Consider the following 11,968-nt stretch of genomic DNA (forward strand, 5'->3'; position numbering starts at 1 on the left):
TGTTTAGAAAAGGAGAGGTTACATGGAGACTGAGGGAAAACTTGGTGCGCAAGGGCACGATTGTGGGGAACTGCCATGAATTGGCCCTAAAGGAACTTGTGACCACTGCCACTAATCCTGAGACATGCATCCACAGGTCAAGAACAGCTGCTGACCAGGTCTCCTCTCCAGGCCCAAGACTTGGGCTCAGTTAGGGCTCCTACAGACTTACAAAAACTATACAGGACACCAACATGTGGCTTTCAAGCTTTAGTTCAGAGTGCTGGGCAGTGAGCTGTCAAAGAGAGCTGGTGTGCAAATGCCCACGCCGCTCGCTCACCCGTGATGAACAGCAGGACCCCTGCAGACACCCAGAAATGTGGGCTTGAGCTCTGCCAGCTGGTTATGGTGACATATCTTTGGGTGTTTCTTCTATGTTGCCTATAGTTGTACAGGGGCCGGAAGGCTGATTGCCTGTTTAGGCTTCATCTTCTTCTGGCACTCCTGGCACTTCTTCCTCTCTTTTCACTCCTTCGACCTCAGAGGTCTTGATAGTTTTCACATTTGTGGCCATTCCGAAGAGGACCGAAGCTAGGAGAGCATACAGGCGACCAAAAACCACTCTCAAATAGATTATGGACATATCACTTGGCCGTACTGACCGCCTTCTTCTTGGAGGGGGACCGCTATCCATACTGCCTCCGGGACCTATGGCTATGCACCGAGGAGGGTCCCAGCCTACATGGCAATGGCAGCGATTTTTACTGTTGCAAACTCCCCTAAAATTGCATCTCGAAGGAGTACAGTTGTACTTTATTGAAGCCACAATACCACTGCAGAGGCCCTCAATACAGAACTTTCCACCACCACAGGGGGCGCCAGTCTTCACAGCACCAACATCAGTTGCTCCTGTCCCGCGGTGTGTACCCACCCCAAAACACATGGTCCCGCTGATCAGAGACTGGTGGAATCCCACGTGGTCCTGCAGCCGAGGCAAATGAGTGACGTTGACACACTGTAGGCGCCCACACTTAACGTCAGGGTCCTTACAACCCAGTATGTACATTGTCCGGGTGAGCTTACAGTGTCCAAATCGGTGGCCCTTTGTGTTGATGCTGTAGCAGGCATCTGGACCGTTCCGAGCACTTGTGCCGAAGATCTCCTTGCAGTGCATGTTGAGGTCAGTACAGTTTCCATGATAGCAGTAGCCGTCTTCAGAACATGGGGTTCCATCTTGCAGATAAACATCCTCAGGACATGTGGGTCTCGACCCGGGGCAGTACTCCGGAAGATCACAGATGTTTTGCATTGATCTGCAGAGCCACCCCGCAGGTGCATTGGTACAGTTTGCGCAGCACCTGCCTGAGTTACAGACACTCCCAGACGTAAGTGTGCAGTCATTGTTGCAGCATTCATTGCTATAACACTGCTTGAAGGATCCACAGTCACACTGCTCATTGTTGTCCACCACGTAGTTTCCACATCGTTCCTCTGTCAGGCTTCTATTAAACCATACGCTTTCCACTTGGAATAGGCAATCTAATTCATTTAACATGAGCTCGATTTGAAAGTCAAAATAGGAACAGTTACTGAATGCATCTGTCAACCCAGGGTATCTGGACATAATGCATGTGGTTCTCCTCTGGCAAATACAATATTCTTTATCATATTTTATACCCATAGTCCTCGCAGTCTTCTGGGTGGCTATAACCCCTATCAATAAAACATGTCTGCCTAGGAAAGCCATAAAGATAATAGCTGTAGAGTCGCAAAAACTGTAGGGAACTGATTCAGCCTGAACGTCATTGGGTGCATCTCTATTCACAATTAAGCCTGTAAATGGACGAAGAGGCTCATAAATCATACGTTGGTAATTCTGAGCAAATCCGCCACCTGGCACTTTATAGTCACGCATATTGGCTGGCTCTCCCTTGTTATAAACGATTAGGACGCTGACATAGTACGTTGTATCAAGACCTCGGAACAAGGAGTTCATTATACTACCTAACTTTATTAGGAATTCGACACATCTTGTCACATTGTTTTGCGCAGTGAAAAGTGAGTGGGCAATCATGAGGCAGCCTCTTATCTTTCCTCGGTGGGATGCGTAGAGCTTACTACTGACCCTGGAGACTAAACTGAAGTTCACCTGAGACGACAAGGGGTGCCTCTCTTCCTTGTGTCCCAGCGGGAACATGGGTCCTATGGCATTGGTGTCTGCCACTATCTGAGAAACTATGTGTTCAAACCTGTGGGAATCCTTCAGGGGTTTGATTTCATAGGCAAGGTCATCCAACTTCATGATACCGTCCAGGCCCCCATAGCACGTGTCCACGGTGACCATGGAAAGAGGGACATCCTCCAGGTAGCCGAGGTAGTAACAGTCCAGAGGGACAAAGGGGTAATCCATCTGCAAGGCTCCCTGGTCATCCTGAGTCATTATCACCAGATCTCGGGGCCAAAACAGTTTCTTTCGCCGCATGTGAATAACATGTCTCTGGCCCCCAAAACTCAGGCTGTAGGAGACCCAGCCTGGAATCCGAACACCTTTGCCAAGGTGCAGCTCTTCCCTGGGAATCACCACCTCGGAGGAGATGTAGCGCCACGAGGGACGACCTTGAGAACTCTGGACTGGAGCCAGCACCACCCAGAGCCCAAGCAGCAAGAGGGGCACCCTCAGGGAGACCGAGCCCTCCACCAGCCTCATGCTCTTGGTGGAGGAGAACCGTCAGCGGGAATGGAGAAAGGGAAGGTCCTCAGTGAAGCCGGGTCCCAACCCTGTGCCTGGCCACTTCCTACCAAGAAGATACTGAAGGAAAACCTACCCTGAGTGGGTCAGCTAAGGGGATTAGGTAACAGTTACAGGGCGTGGCACTGGGTGTGGCTGCACTTGCTTCCAGCAGGGGTGGAGCTGGGGGAGGAGAGGCAGTGTCAGGTGGAAAGAAGAGAGGAGGAGGAAGCAGGGTCAGGTCAGGCTTCCCTAGAGCACCAGCAGATATGCTACATAATTACAGCACAGTAACATTCCCCTTCCCTCAAGCATGTGCGGATATGCTGCATAATTACAGCAGAGTTACATTCCCTGCCAGCTCGCTTTCTCCTTGGCAGGCGGAGCTGGGCTTTGTTAATTTTACCTTCATAGGTGTTCAAATTATTTAATTCTTTAACTACATGTGTCTCATTCTGGTTTACAACTAAGAAGTTTTCAAACTGTGAGCTCCTTCTGATTCCTGCTTGAAGCTCTTTTGGACTTAGTGAGGAAATCACCTCCTAGTGTCCTACCGGATGCTTCCTGAATCAGGAGGCTTTCCTTTTCTTCCCCCATCTGGTGATAACACGAAAGATTTCTGGCCCAGTGGAAACCAAGGGGGTGTTCCCTTGAGCCCTTCTGTGTGGTTCTCGCCTGGCCCTTGAGCATTTCCTCATCTGCATGTGCTGATCAGCTCTCAGCTGAAGAAACAACGGGCCTCTTCTGGTGCTCAATCTGAGGAACTAGTATTTTACAGATTCTTATCCAATTTTATAGCTCTTTAGTAAGGGATGGGAAATTCATGAGCAGGTCGTGGTAGGAAGTGATCATTATTTTCCCCATATAGGGGGGCCAGTTCCCCTTTATTTATAGTGTATTATAGTCACTATTTAAACATAATGTGACCACTGATACATTTTGAGGGTTGTACACAGTTTCTCTCTCTGCTTTCTAGTGTCCTGCTGGCCCCCATTCCTTCCCAGTTCTATGACTTGTGGGTCCTCACAGAGTGCTAACCTCCCCCCTCATACTGTGATGGCGACAGACTCCCTCACTCCCTCTTCACTGTGTCCACGGGGGGTGGAACGTGAGTACCTGGCCTCTCAAAGTCCAAGTAGATTTGCTCTTCCCTCTAGGACACTGTGGACGGGCTGAGCGTTGGCGCCACTTCATGCTCTTGCAGCAGCACGTGAAGTGTGGAGGCTACAGGGTGCCAGCACCCACGGGTACCCGAGTGAAGGGAGAAGCCTCCGCCTTCCACCAGACTCTGATCTCTGACCTCTCATCGCTGATCTCTGATCTCTGGGAGTTGGTGACTTGGCTGGATGAACACGTCAGCAGAAATTAAAGATGCCAGCCCTGTGCGATCTGCTACCTGCCATGCCCTGGAAAGGCCGGTAGAGACACCTTCTGCAATGGAACTTTGGCTGCCCGGAGATGTGTGTGTGTGTGTGTGTGTGTGTGTGTGTGTGTGTGTGTCCCTGAGAGATGCAGTTACAAAGGAATTTGCAACAGAAAAGGAACTGCCATAGCCCTGTAGGCTGGGACCCTCCAAGGTGCCCTCAGCAGGGTGCCCGTGGGAGTGTCAACAGTACAACCTCCAAGAAGAATGTGCTATTTGACACAAAGCCAGTCACCAATACTGTGTTTCTGCCTGATAGGCGCTCTGTAGCAGTGGCCACAAATGCGTGGCTATCAGGGCCACCAACGCTGAGGAAGTGACACACTCTGAGCCTGGATGGGTACTGTCAGCCTTCCTACCCTGGAGAACCACAGGCAGTACGGGGAACGATGGGTCTGTCCCAGCCTGTTGAGAGGATGATCTTGGCAGGAACCTCTGAGGCACCCACCCAGGACCTTGTGGCCCCACCTGGGCCAGGTTGTGCTGCACTGGCTCCTGTGGAATGTCATGACTGCAGACCCCAGCTCAGCAACGACCTTCAGAGGCTTGAACTACAAGGTCAACTTACAGGCAAAGGAGAGAACATGGCAGGCCCAAGGCCACACAGCGCAAGGGGAATGGGGACCTGGGGCTCTGCCCTTATGAGAGTACCAGGGTGGGGAAGCTAGGATTTCGAGGGTGAAGTTAAGGAAGGAGAGTGGGGGTTGGGGGGAGAGGGACAATCAGGGTCCTCAGAGTGAGGGTTCTCTGTTAGAGAGAACATCATCAAACCCACTTATGAGGCAGCATTACCCTGATACCCAACCAGAGAAGGACCCTCCAAGGAAACAGAACTACAGACCCATATCCTTGCTGGAGCCCCGACATGTGCAGCTTCCACCCCAAGCTCAAGACCCCTTCTCCAGGGCCTCAGACCCTTTTCTCTCTTTCTTTAATGTCGCAGGCAAAGTTTCTCTCCTCCTCCGGAGTCTCTGGAGAGCCTGGGTGTAACCAACACCGGGGTCACCTAGAGACGCAGATGTGGAAGGAGACGGCGGCTCCTGCAGGGAACTGGCTGATGCAGCTTAGGGGTCACTGAGCAGTGAGTCTGTCTCCACATGGGATGCCGGGTCCTGGTGTTCGGGGCAGGAGGTGAGGAGGGAAGATGACCAATGGGATGGAAACCCAAACTGGAAGAGTCCCAAGCCTGACCTGGTAACAAGGTGTCCTGTGGAAGCTGGGCATCTTTCACAGAGCTGACCTCATTCACCTGCCTGCTGCTGTCCCCCACCAGGTGACCTGGGAGAGCAGCCTCACCTGAGTCAGCCGACAAAGCACTGCCAATTTCTCCTCCTGCCCTTTCTCTGGTTTGTCCCCTCATGCAGGTTTGGGGTCTTCAAGGGGCTTCAATCTGTGGGCCCGAGAATGGTCACGGGGGACTCTGCTGGGTCTGTCCTCAGGTCTGGCCCAAGGCTCACCACCTGGTAGTGTCTGCAGTGTCCCGGCTGCAGTGGCCGCCACCCAGAGTCCTCTCCAGTCTCAGCCTCAGGATGGGTGGAAGCGAGTCCCAGGGCCCAGGTGGACGCAGACCCACCTCTGAGTGTGTGGGAGTGGCTACAAACCCACATGGCACTTGGTACTGTTTATAGGATAAAGGACAGGACACTGTCTCAATCATCTGAGACTCCTAGACACTACAGCACATGCCCACCCCACATGGAGACCTTCCAGGCCCTCCACATGCAGCCACGAGCTCAAGCCAGGAACTATTTTACCCAGGCCCGAAAGTAGACGCATGCCCTCAACTGACGCTTCCCAACTGCGGCTCTTCTGTCCTCAGGTAGGAAAACTACCAACATAAGTCAGTGCCCTCCACAGCCACACCTGCACAGGTGGAACAGGGACTCCGTGGCCAGGTCAGATGCCCGTGATCAGGACGGGGAAAGGAGACGACCATCTTGATGTTTGTCAGAGACGCTGACCCCTCCCCGAGGCCTGCTTTTCTGGGTCCCCTGTTCCTGTATCAGCACCTGCTTCTGCTTCTGGGGACACACCTTCCCAGTGTCCTCCATGGTCCTGCCCTCAGGGCTCCTGCCTGTGTTCCTGTGAACGGGCACAGGTGCCCACATTCTGGTGCAGCTGGGGTGAGGTGAAGAAGCGTGGGACCTCAGTGAAGGTCTTCTGCAAGGCTCTGGATACACCTTTACCAAGTACTACTTGCACTGAGTGGGACGGGCCCAGGGACAGGGACTTGAGTGGATAGGTGGATTAACCCTAACAGTGGTGGCGCTGGATATGCCCAGAATTTCCAGGGCAGAGTCTCCATGACCGCAGACACGTCCACGAGCACAGCCCATGTGGAGGTGAGCAGCCTGAGAGCCGAGGACACAGCCATGTATTACTGTGCGAGAGGCTTGGTGTGCAGACCCACATCCTGAGCCTGTCACAAACCCGAGGGACAGGGCAGCTGTGCTGGGCTGAGGAGATGACAGGGACCATTAGGTCAAAGGCTTTCTTAGAAAATCAAGTTAAGTAATTTCAGGAAATGTACAACAGGAACATGTATTCACCAATTTTATTGGAAATTTTCATAAACCAATCACGAGCTCAGTAAAACTCAGAGACTCAGAAATGCTGAAGTGCATGAAGCTGATAAAAGCCTTCACAACAAAGTATTTGTGGAATGTAGACTTGCCACCACAGGGTGACTCTGTGTTTAACTCTGTAAAAAATAGTGCAATGTTGCCCTGGCCAATTTGGCTCAGTGGTTAGAGCGCCAGCCTGTGGATGGAAGGGTCACGGGTTCGGTTCCCAGTCAATGGCATGTACCTGGATTGCAGGTTCGATCCAGCCCTGGTTAGGGCGGGTGTGGGAGGCAGCCAATCGACGTGTCTCTGTCACATCACTGTTTCTCTCTCTCTCTCTCAACCCCTCCTTCCCTTCCACTCCACTCTCTCTAAAAATCAATGGAGAAAATATCAACAACCAAAAACTGTCTGCTGTCTCCCACCAGACTGCTTGTCATTTCCACCAGCAAGTGGAAGAGAGTTTTGCTGCTGCATGTCTCTGCCAGGGTTCAGTGTTGTCCACGTGGCTCTTCAGTCATGCTCATGAGTGAGCCGTGGTATCTTGCTGTCTTATTTGCATTTCCATAATGAAAAACCAAGTTCAGCACCTCTTGGCAGCTTCTTCGATGAGGTGTATGGACAGATCGGTGCCCTTTTTAAATTGAATTGTTTTATTTTGTTCATCAGTCTCCTGTTTTACTCATCACGTGAGTTCTTTGTCAAAAACGTGACTTGAAGGCATGCCCTCCAAGTCTGTGCTGGTCTGTTCACTCTGTTCTCAGTGCTTTTCTCAGAATGCAAGTTCTTAACTTTAATGCAGTAAAATTTATTAAATTGTTTTCACAGACAATGTTTTCGGTAGGATATCTAAAAAGTGACTGTGACGCCCTAGCTGGTTTAGCTCGGTGGTTAGGGCGCTGGCCAGGGAATGAAGGGCCCAGGGTTCCATTCCAGCCAAGGGCACGTACGTCGGATGCAGGTTCCATCCCCAGCCCTGGTCCGGACGTGTGCGGGAGGCAACCGATCCATGTCTCTCTCTCCCCTTCCACTCTCTCTGAAAACCAATGGAAAAAATATTCTTGGGTAAGGATTAAAATTAACTAATCAATTAAAAAATTAAAAGTGACTGTGAAGTCCAAGATCACCCAGAATTTCTGCCATGTGTCTGAGCCCAGGACACAACATACAAAGAACATCAACGTAAGTGAGTTGGGATCATTCTGAATTGGAGATTTGTCCTTCATACACCAATCATTTTCTTTCTCTATAAATATTTGAAGTTCTTGCATATTTATTCTATAACTTGGGTAAAGAAACAATTTGTTGCAGATTTTCCAGATCTTTTGCCACTGGGAGCTCTCGGTTTGCTCCTCCACGGCCTTGGTTTCCACCCTCCTCAAATCTCCTCAGCACTAGGAGCACCTGCAGGCTCATCGTCCGTGTTCCTCTCCCCAGCCCTAGAAACAGACGGCTCTTGGATGGACTGCGGCTACTCTGTCGGGCAGGAATGGTATAAGGGACCGAAACCAGGGCATCAGGACAGGGGTGGTGGCATCACCGCCGTCCCGTGTTGTGGTCGCTTTGGAACCCCTTGGCGCTCAGTCCCAGGGGCAGTTGTGTGTACACTAACTCAGGGACATACAGGCACCTGCAGCTATTTCTACATCTAAACTTCGGTACTTAGAGCAGATGGATGTGTCCAAATTGAACCCAGGAACACAGGGACCTCTCTAGCCCTCCGTCCATGTTTGCTGGAACTGTCCATCCCAACAGCAATGGGCCCAGCTCCCACCACAGACCACGCACTCGTGTAACCGTTCAGTTCCAGGGGCTGGTGACATCGGAGCCATGCGCCTGCATCCCTGTTGGTAACCTTCATCAACTGGAACACAGTGCCGACGAACTGTGGCTTAGCTTCTGTCAGACATGCTGGCTCAAGTCCAGAGTTACTTAGCTTGGCACATTCTCACCCCATCTCCTTCCCAGAAGTCTTTTCATAGACTTGTGATTCAATTGGGTACTTTAAAACAGTCTGCGTTCCACTCTGGAAACACCGATCTCCTAAATAATTTTTTAATTCTATACATTCATGTTTCCCTTTGTGCTGTCAAGGAGCATGGTTTTTGACAAATTCATAGTACCATCAGAGTTTCACATGGAAGCTCCACCACCCTTTAAAATGCTCTTTAAAAATCTCTCTCCAGCCCAGTTGGCATGGCTCACCGGTTGTGCATCAACCTAGGATCCAGGAGATCGAGGTTCGATTCCTGGTCAGGGCACATGCCCGAGTTGGGGGCTTGACCCCCAGCAGGGGGCGTGCAAGAGGCAGCCGTCAATGACTCTCATCACTGGTGTTTCTCTCTCTCCCCCTCTCCCTTCTTCTCTGAAAACAAAGGTATTTTTAAGTCTCTCCAAATTCCTGGCAAACGTTGGTCTTTTCACTATATCTATAGTTTTGCCTTGGCAAGAATGCAATATATATATAAAAAGTCATACAGTATGTAACATTGTAAATTCTTTTATTTCGTGTAATTGGATTTCAGTTTCGTTCTTGTGTTCTCAGAGTTTTATTCCTCATGTAAATTCTTTTATTTCGTGTAATTGGATTTCAGTTTCGTTCTTGTGTTCTCAGAGTTTTATTCCTCATTGTTTAAACTGCCTCGTAGAGTTTGGTTCATCAGGTACACAAGAGATGGTCTGTCCACTCACTCAGGTGGAATGTGTGTGCCCTCGGTTTGGATAATTATGGGTGACTCCACGAAGATCATTCACGTGCAGTGTTGTGTGTGCCATGTTCTCAAGTCTGTTAGGTGAATACTGAGTGTGGTATCTGGATCATATAATAAAACTACGCGCTGTTTGTAAGAGTGTTCCTCAGCAGTGACTGTGACGGGAAGGCCGGTCAGCTGACCGGGTCAGGGCACACGCCCGGGTTGCGGGCTCCATCCCCAGTTAGGGTCGTGCAGGAGGCAGCCGATCAATGATGACTCTCTCTTCATTAATGTTTCTCTCTCTCTCTCTCTCTCTCTCCCTCCCCTCCCCTCCTCCTCCATTCCTCTCTCTGAAATCAATAAAGATATATTGATTTCAGAGAGAGGAAGGGAAAGGGGAGAGAGGGAGAAACACCAATGATGAGAGAGTCGGCATTGATGGGCTGCCTCCTGCAAGCTCCCCAGTGGGGATCAAGCCCAAAGCCCAGGAGTGTGCCCTGACCAGGAATCCCACCCTGATCTCCCGAATCCCAGGTCGATGCTCAACCACTGAGCTGCGGCCACTGGGCAGCTCAGCCATTTTCACGTGTAAAGTTCAGTAGTGTCAAGTACATTCACATTGTTGTGAAACAGGTAGATCTCCAGGACTTTTTGTCAACACAAGAAACATTCAAACTTGTACAGAATTTTTATGAGTTTATCTGAGCCAAAATAGTGGCAGTTTTGCAGTTTATTTTATACCTTACAATCAAAGGAAGAGACGGTAATGGGGTTACAGGAAATCCATTGACGGTAGATTAAAGAGGCAGGAGAAAGCAAAGCAGAGAGGTCTCTGAGATTGGATTAAAAACAATGGAGAGATACGTTCTTCTTTTGCATGGGTGGGTCCAGGACAGTAAACAATAACATTTTCAGCACATAGAGATGGTGTGCGGGAAACGAGACAACATGAGGGGCTCTGTGGCCCCTGCTCCCCGAAAAAGGGGATCCCTCCGGCATTCCAAGGTGTGTTATCACAGATGCAAAACGACGACAGACGGGCTTACCTAAGCTGAAAACTGCCCTTTGTCAAGGAAGCTGCAGGCCAGGACGTGACCAGCCAGGACTGACCGCAGTGAGGAGTGTACCTCCCGACCACGCTGTGCGGCTGCTGCGGGTCTCGGCGCCTCGAGGCCCCGCGCGGGCTTCCTGAGCCCTGGGGTTAGCACGCGGCCCCTCTGGTCCACAGGCTGTGTCTTGCGGAACTGAACCTCCGTCCCTACTCAGCAATAACCCCCACTCCCACCCCCCAGGCCCCGCAGCCACCATTCTGCTTCCTGTTTCTACGAATCTGACACCTTTAGATGCCTCATATTATACGTGGAATCCTATAGCATTCGTCTTTTGGTGACTTTGTTTTTTACTGAGTACAGTGTCCTCGAAGTTCACCTCTGATGTGGCATATGTCGGGCTATGTCAGTGTCCCTCCTGTTTACGGCAGAATAATATCACATTGTATGAATATATCACATCTTGTTTATCCATTGATGCACTTGGGTTGCTCCCACCTTTTGACTTTTTGCATTATTTTTGCTATAAGGAATATAAGTCGCGGTGCCGGCGGCGCGGCTCTCAGAGGAGCGTCGGGTCACCACCGGACAGCGCGGAGCGTTCCTGTGTTTGCTCAGGAAGCGCTCCCGGCGTCCCCGAGGCGCCCAGGGTGCCCGTCACGGGGGCTCCTCCCGCCCGCCCTGCCCGCCGCGGGCGACCGCACAGGACCCCTGGCGGGCGGGGCTCAGCGCCCACGTTACCTCAGAACCAACAGCGACGCCCAGGCGCCTGGGGCCGCCTCCACTTCCGCTCTCAGCCACTTCCTCTCCCAGGATCCCCGGTAAATCTCCGCCTCTTCGTAACCGGCGGAGCCTCTGAACGGACGGGGCGGGGCCAGAGGAGACTCAGCCAATCAAGGCCGCTCGCCCGTCTCCACGGCGACCGCGCCGCCCGCTCCCTTCCTGGCTGCTGAGCGCCTCTGCAGAAGGTCCCCGCGGTTTCTGAATCGTGTATAAAAGAATCTAATAAATAAAACAGACTGAAGAAGAAAATAGATCCAGAGACACAGAAGCACGGAACAGACTGATGACTCTCAGCGGGGAGGTGGGGGTGGGGGAGTGGGTGGGGGGAGATTCATCAAAGACCTTATGTGCATAACCTGTAGACGCAAGGCAACTGCGTGGTGAAGGACTGGGGGAGCCGGAGGGGGGGGGGGATCCATGGGGAGAAAAGGGAGGGATATATGTAATACAGCTCAAATAGAGTCAGAGCCGCTACCAAAAGCAAAGGAAGGTGCAGGATCCAGGCGACACACAACTTCACCACATGGGCGGGGAACCAGCAGGCTCAGTGGGCCCTTTCCTGGATCCTAGCACCGGGTGGGGTCCAACGGGTGGTCTTGGGGGAGCATCTTTGGAAGCCTAAGGACTGCACCAAGTAATGCCAATGTAAGAAATCATTCAAACCTGTGAAGATTTTTTGTGAGTTTATTGTAAATGGCATACATGCAATCCACTGGTGATAGATTAGGGAGGTGGGAGAAAGCAAAGCA

At 51.3% G+C, this 11,968-nt stretch overlaps 1 protein-coding gene across 1 annotated transcript; it reads right to left on the reverse strand.

Annotated features, from left to right (window-relative positions):
* Positions 1-457: 457 nt before the first annotated feature.
* LOC148093615 (disintegrin and metalloproteinase domain-containing protein 20-like) lies at positions 458-2,686 on the reverse strand. The gene is made up of 3 exons (XM_087815022.1): positions 2,098-2,686; positions 1,063-1,212; positions 458-570 (listed from the first exon to the last, which is right to left on the reverse strand). The coding sequence occupies exons 1-3, from the start codon at positions 2,684-2,686 to the stop codon at positions 458-460; spliced, it is 852 nt and encodes a 283-aa protein (XP_087671148.1).
* Between the last annotated feature and the right edge of the window lie 9,282 nt (positions 2,687-11,968).

This window comes from Miniopterus natalensis, chromosome 2 (assembly GCF_054644295.1).
Source record: "Miniopterus natalensis isolate mMinNat1 chromosome 2, mMinNat1.hap1, whole genome shotgun sequence".
Lineage (NCBI taxonomy): Eukaryota > Metazoa > Chordata > Mammalia > Chiroptera > Miniopteridae > Miniopterus > Miniopterus natalensis.

What these genes read in the sequence shown, in the direction of transcription:
- LOC148093615 (XM_087815022.1), bottom strand. Translation starts at nt 2,686, where the DNA reads ATGAGGCTGGTGGAGGGCTCGGTCTCCCTGAGGGTGCCCCTCTTGCTG. An exon ending in TTTAGTCTCCAGGGTCAGTA is followed by an intron (nt 1,213 to 2,097) that starts GTAAGCTCTACG and finishes TTTATCTGCAAG; the next exon opens with ATGGAACCCCATGTTCTGAA. An exon ending in GGGCCACCGATTTGGACACT is followed by an intron (nt 571 to 1,062) that starts GTAAGCTCACCC and finishes ATGCTCTCCTAG; the next exon opens with CTTCGGTCCTCTTCGGAATG.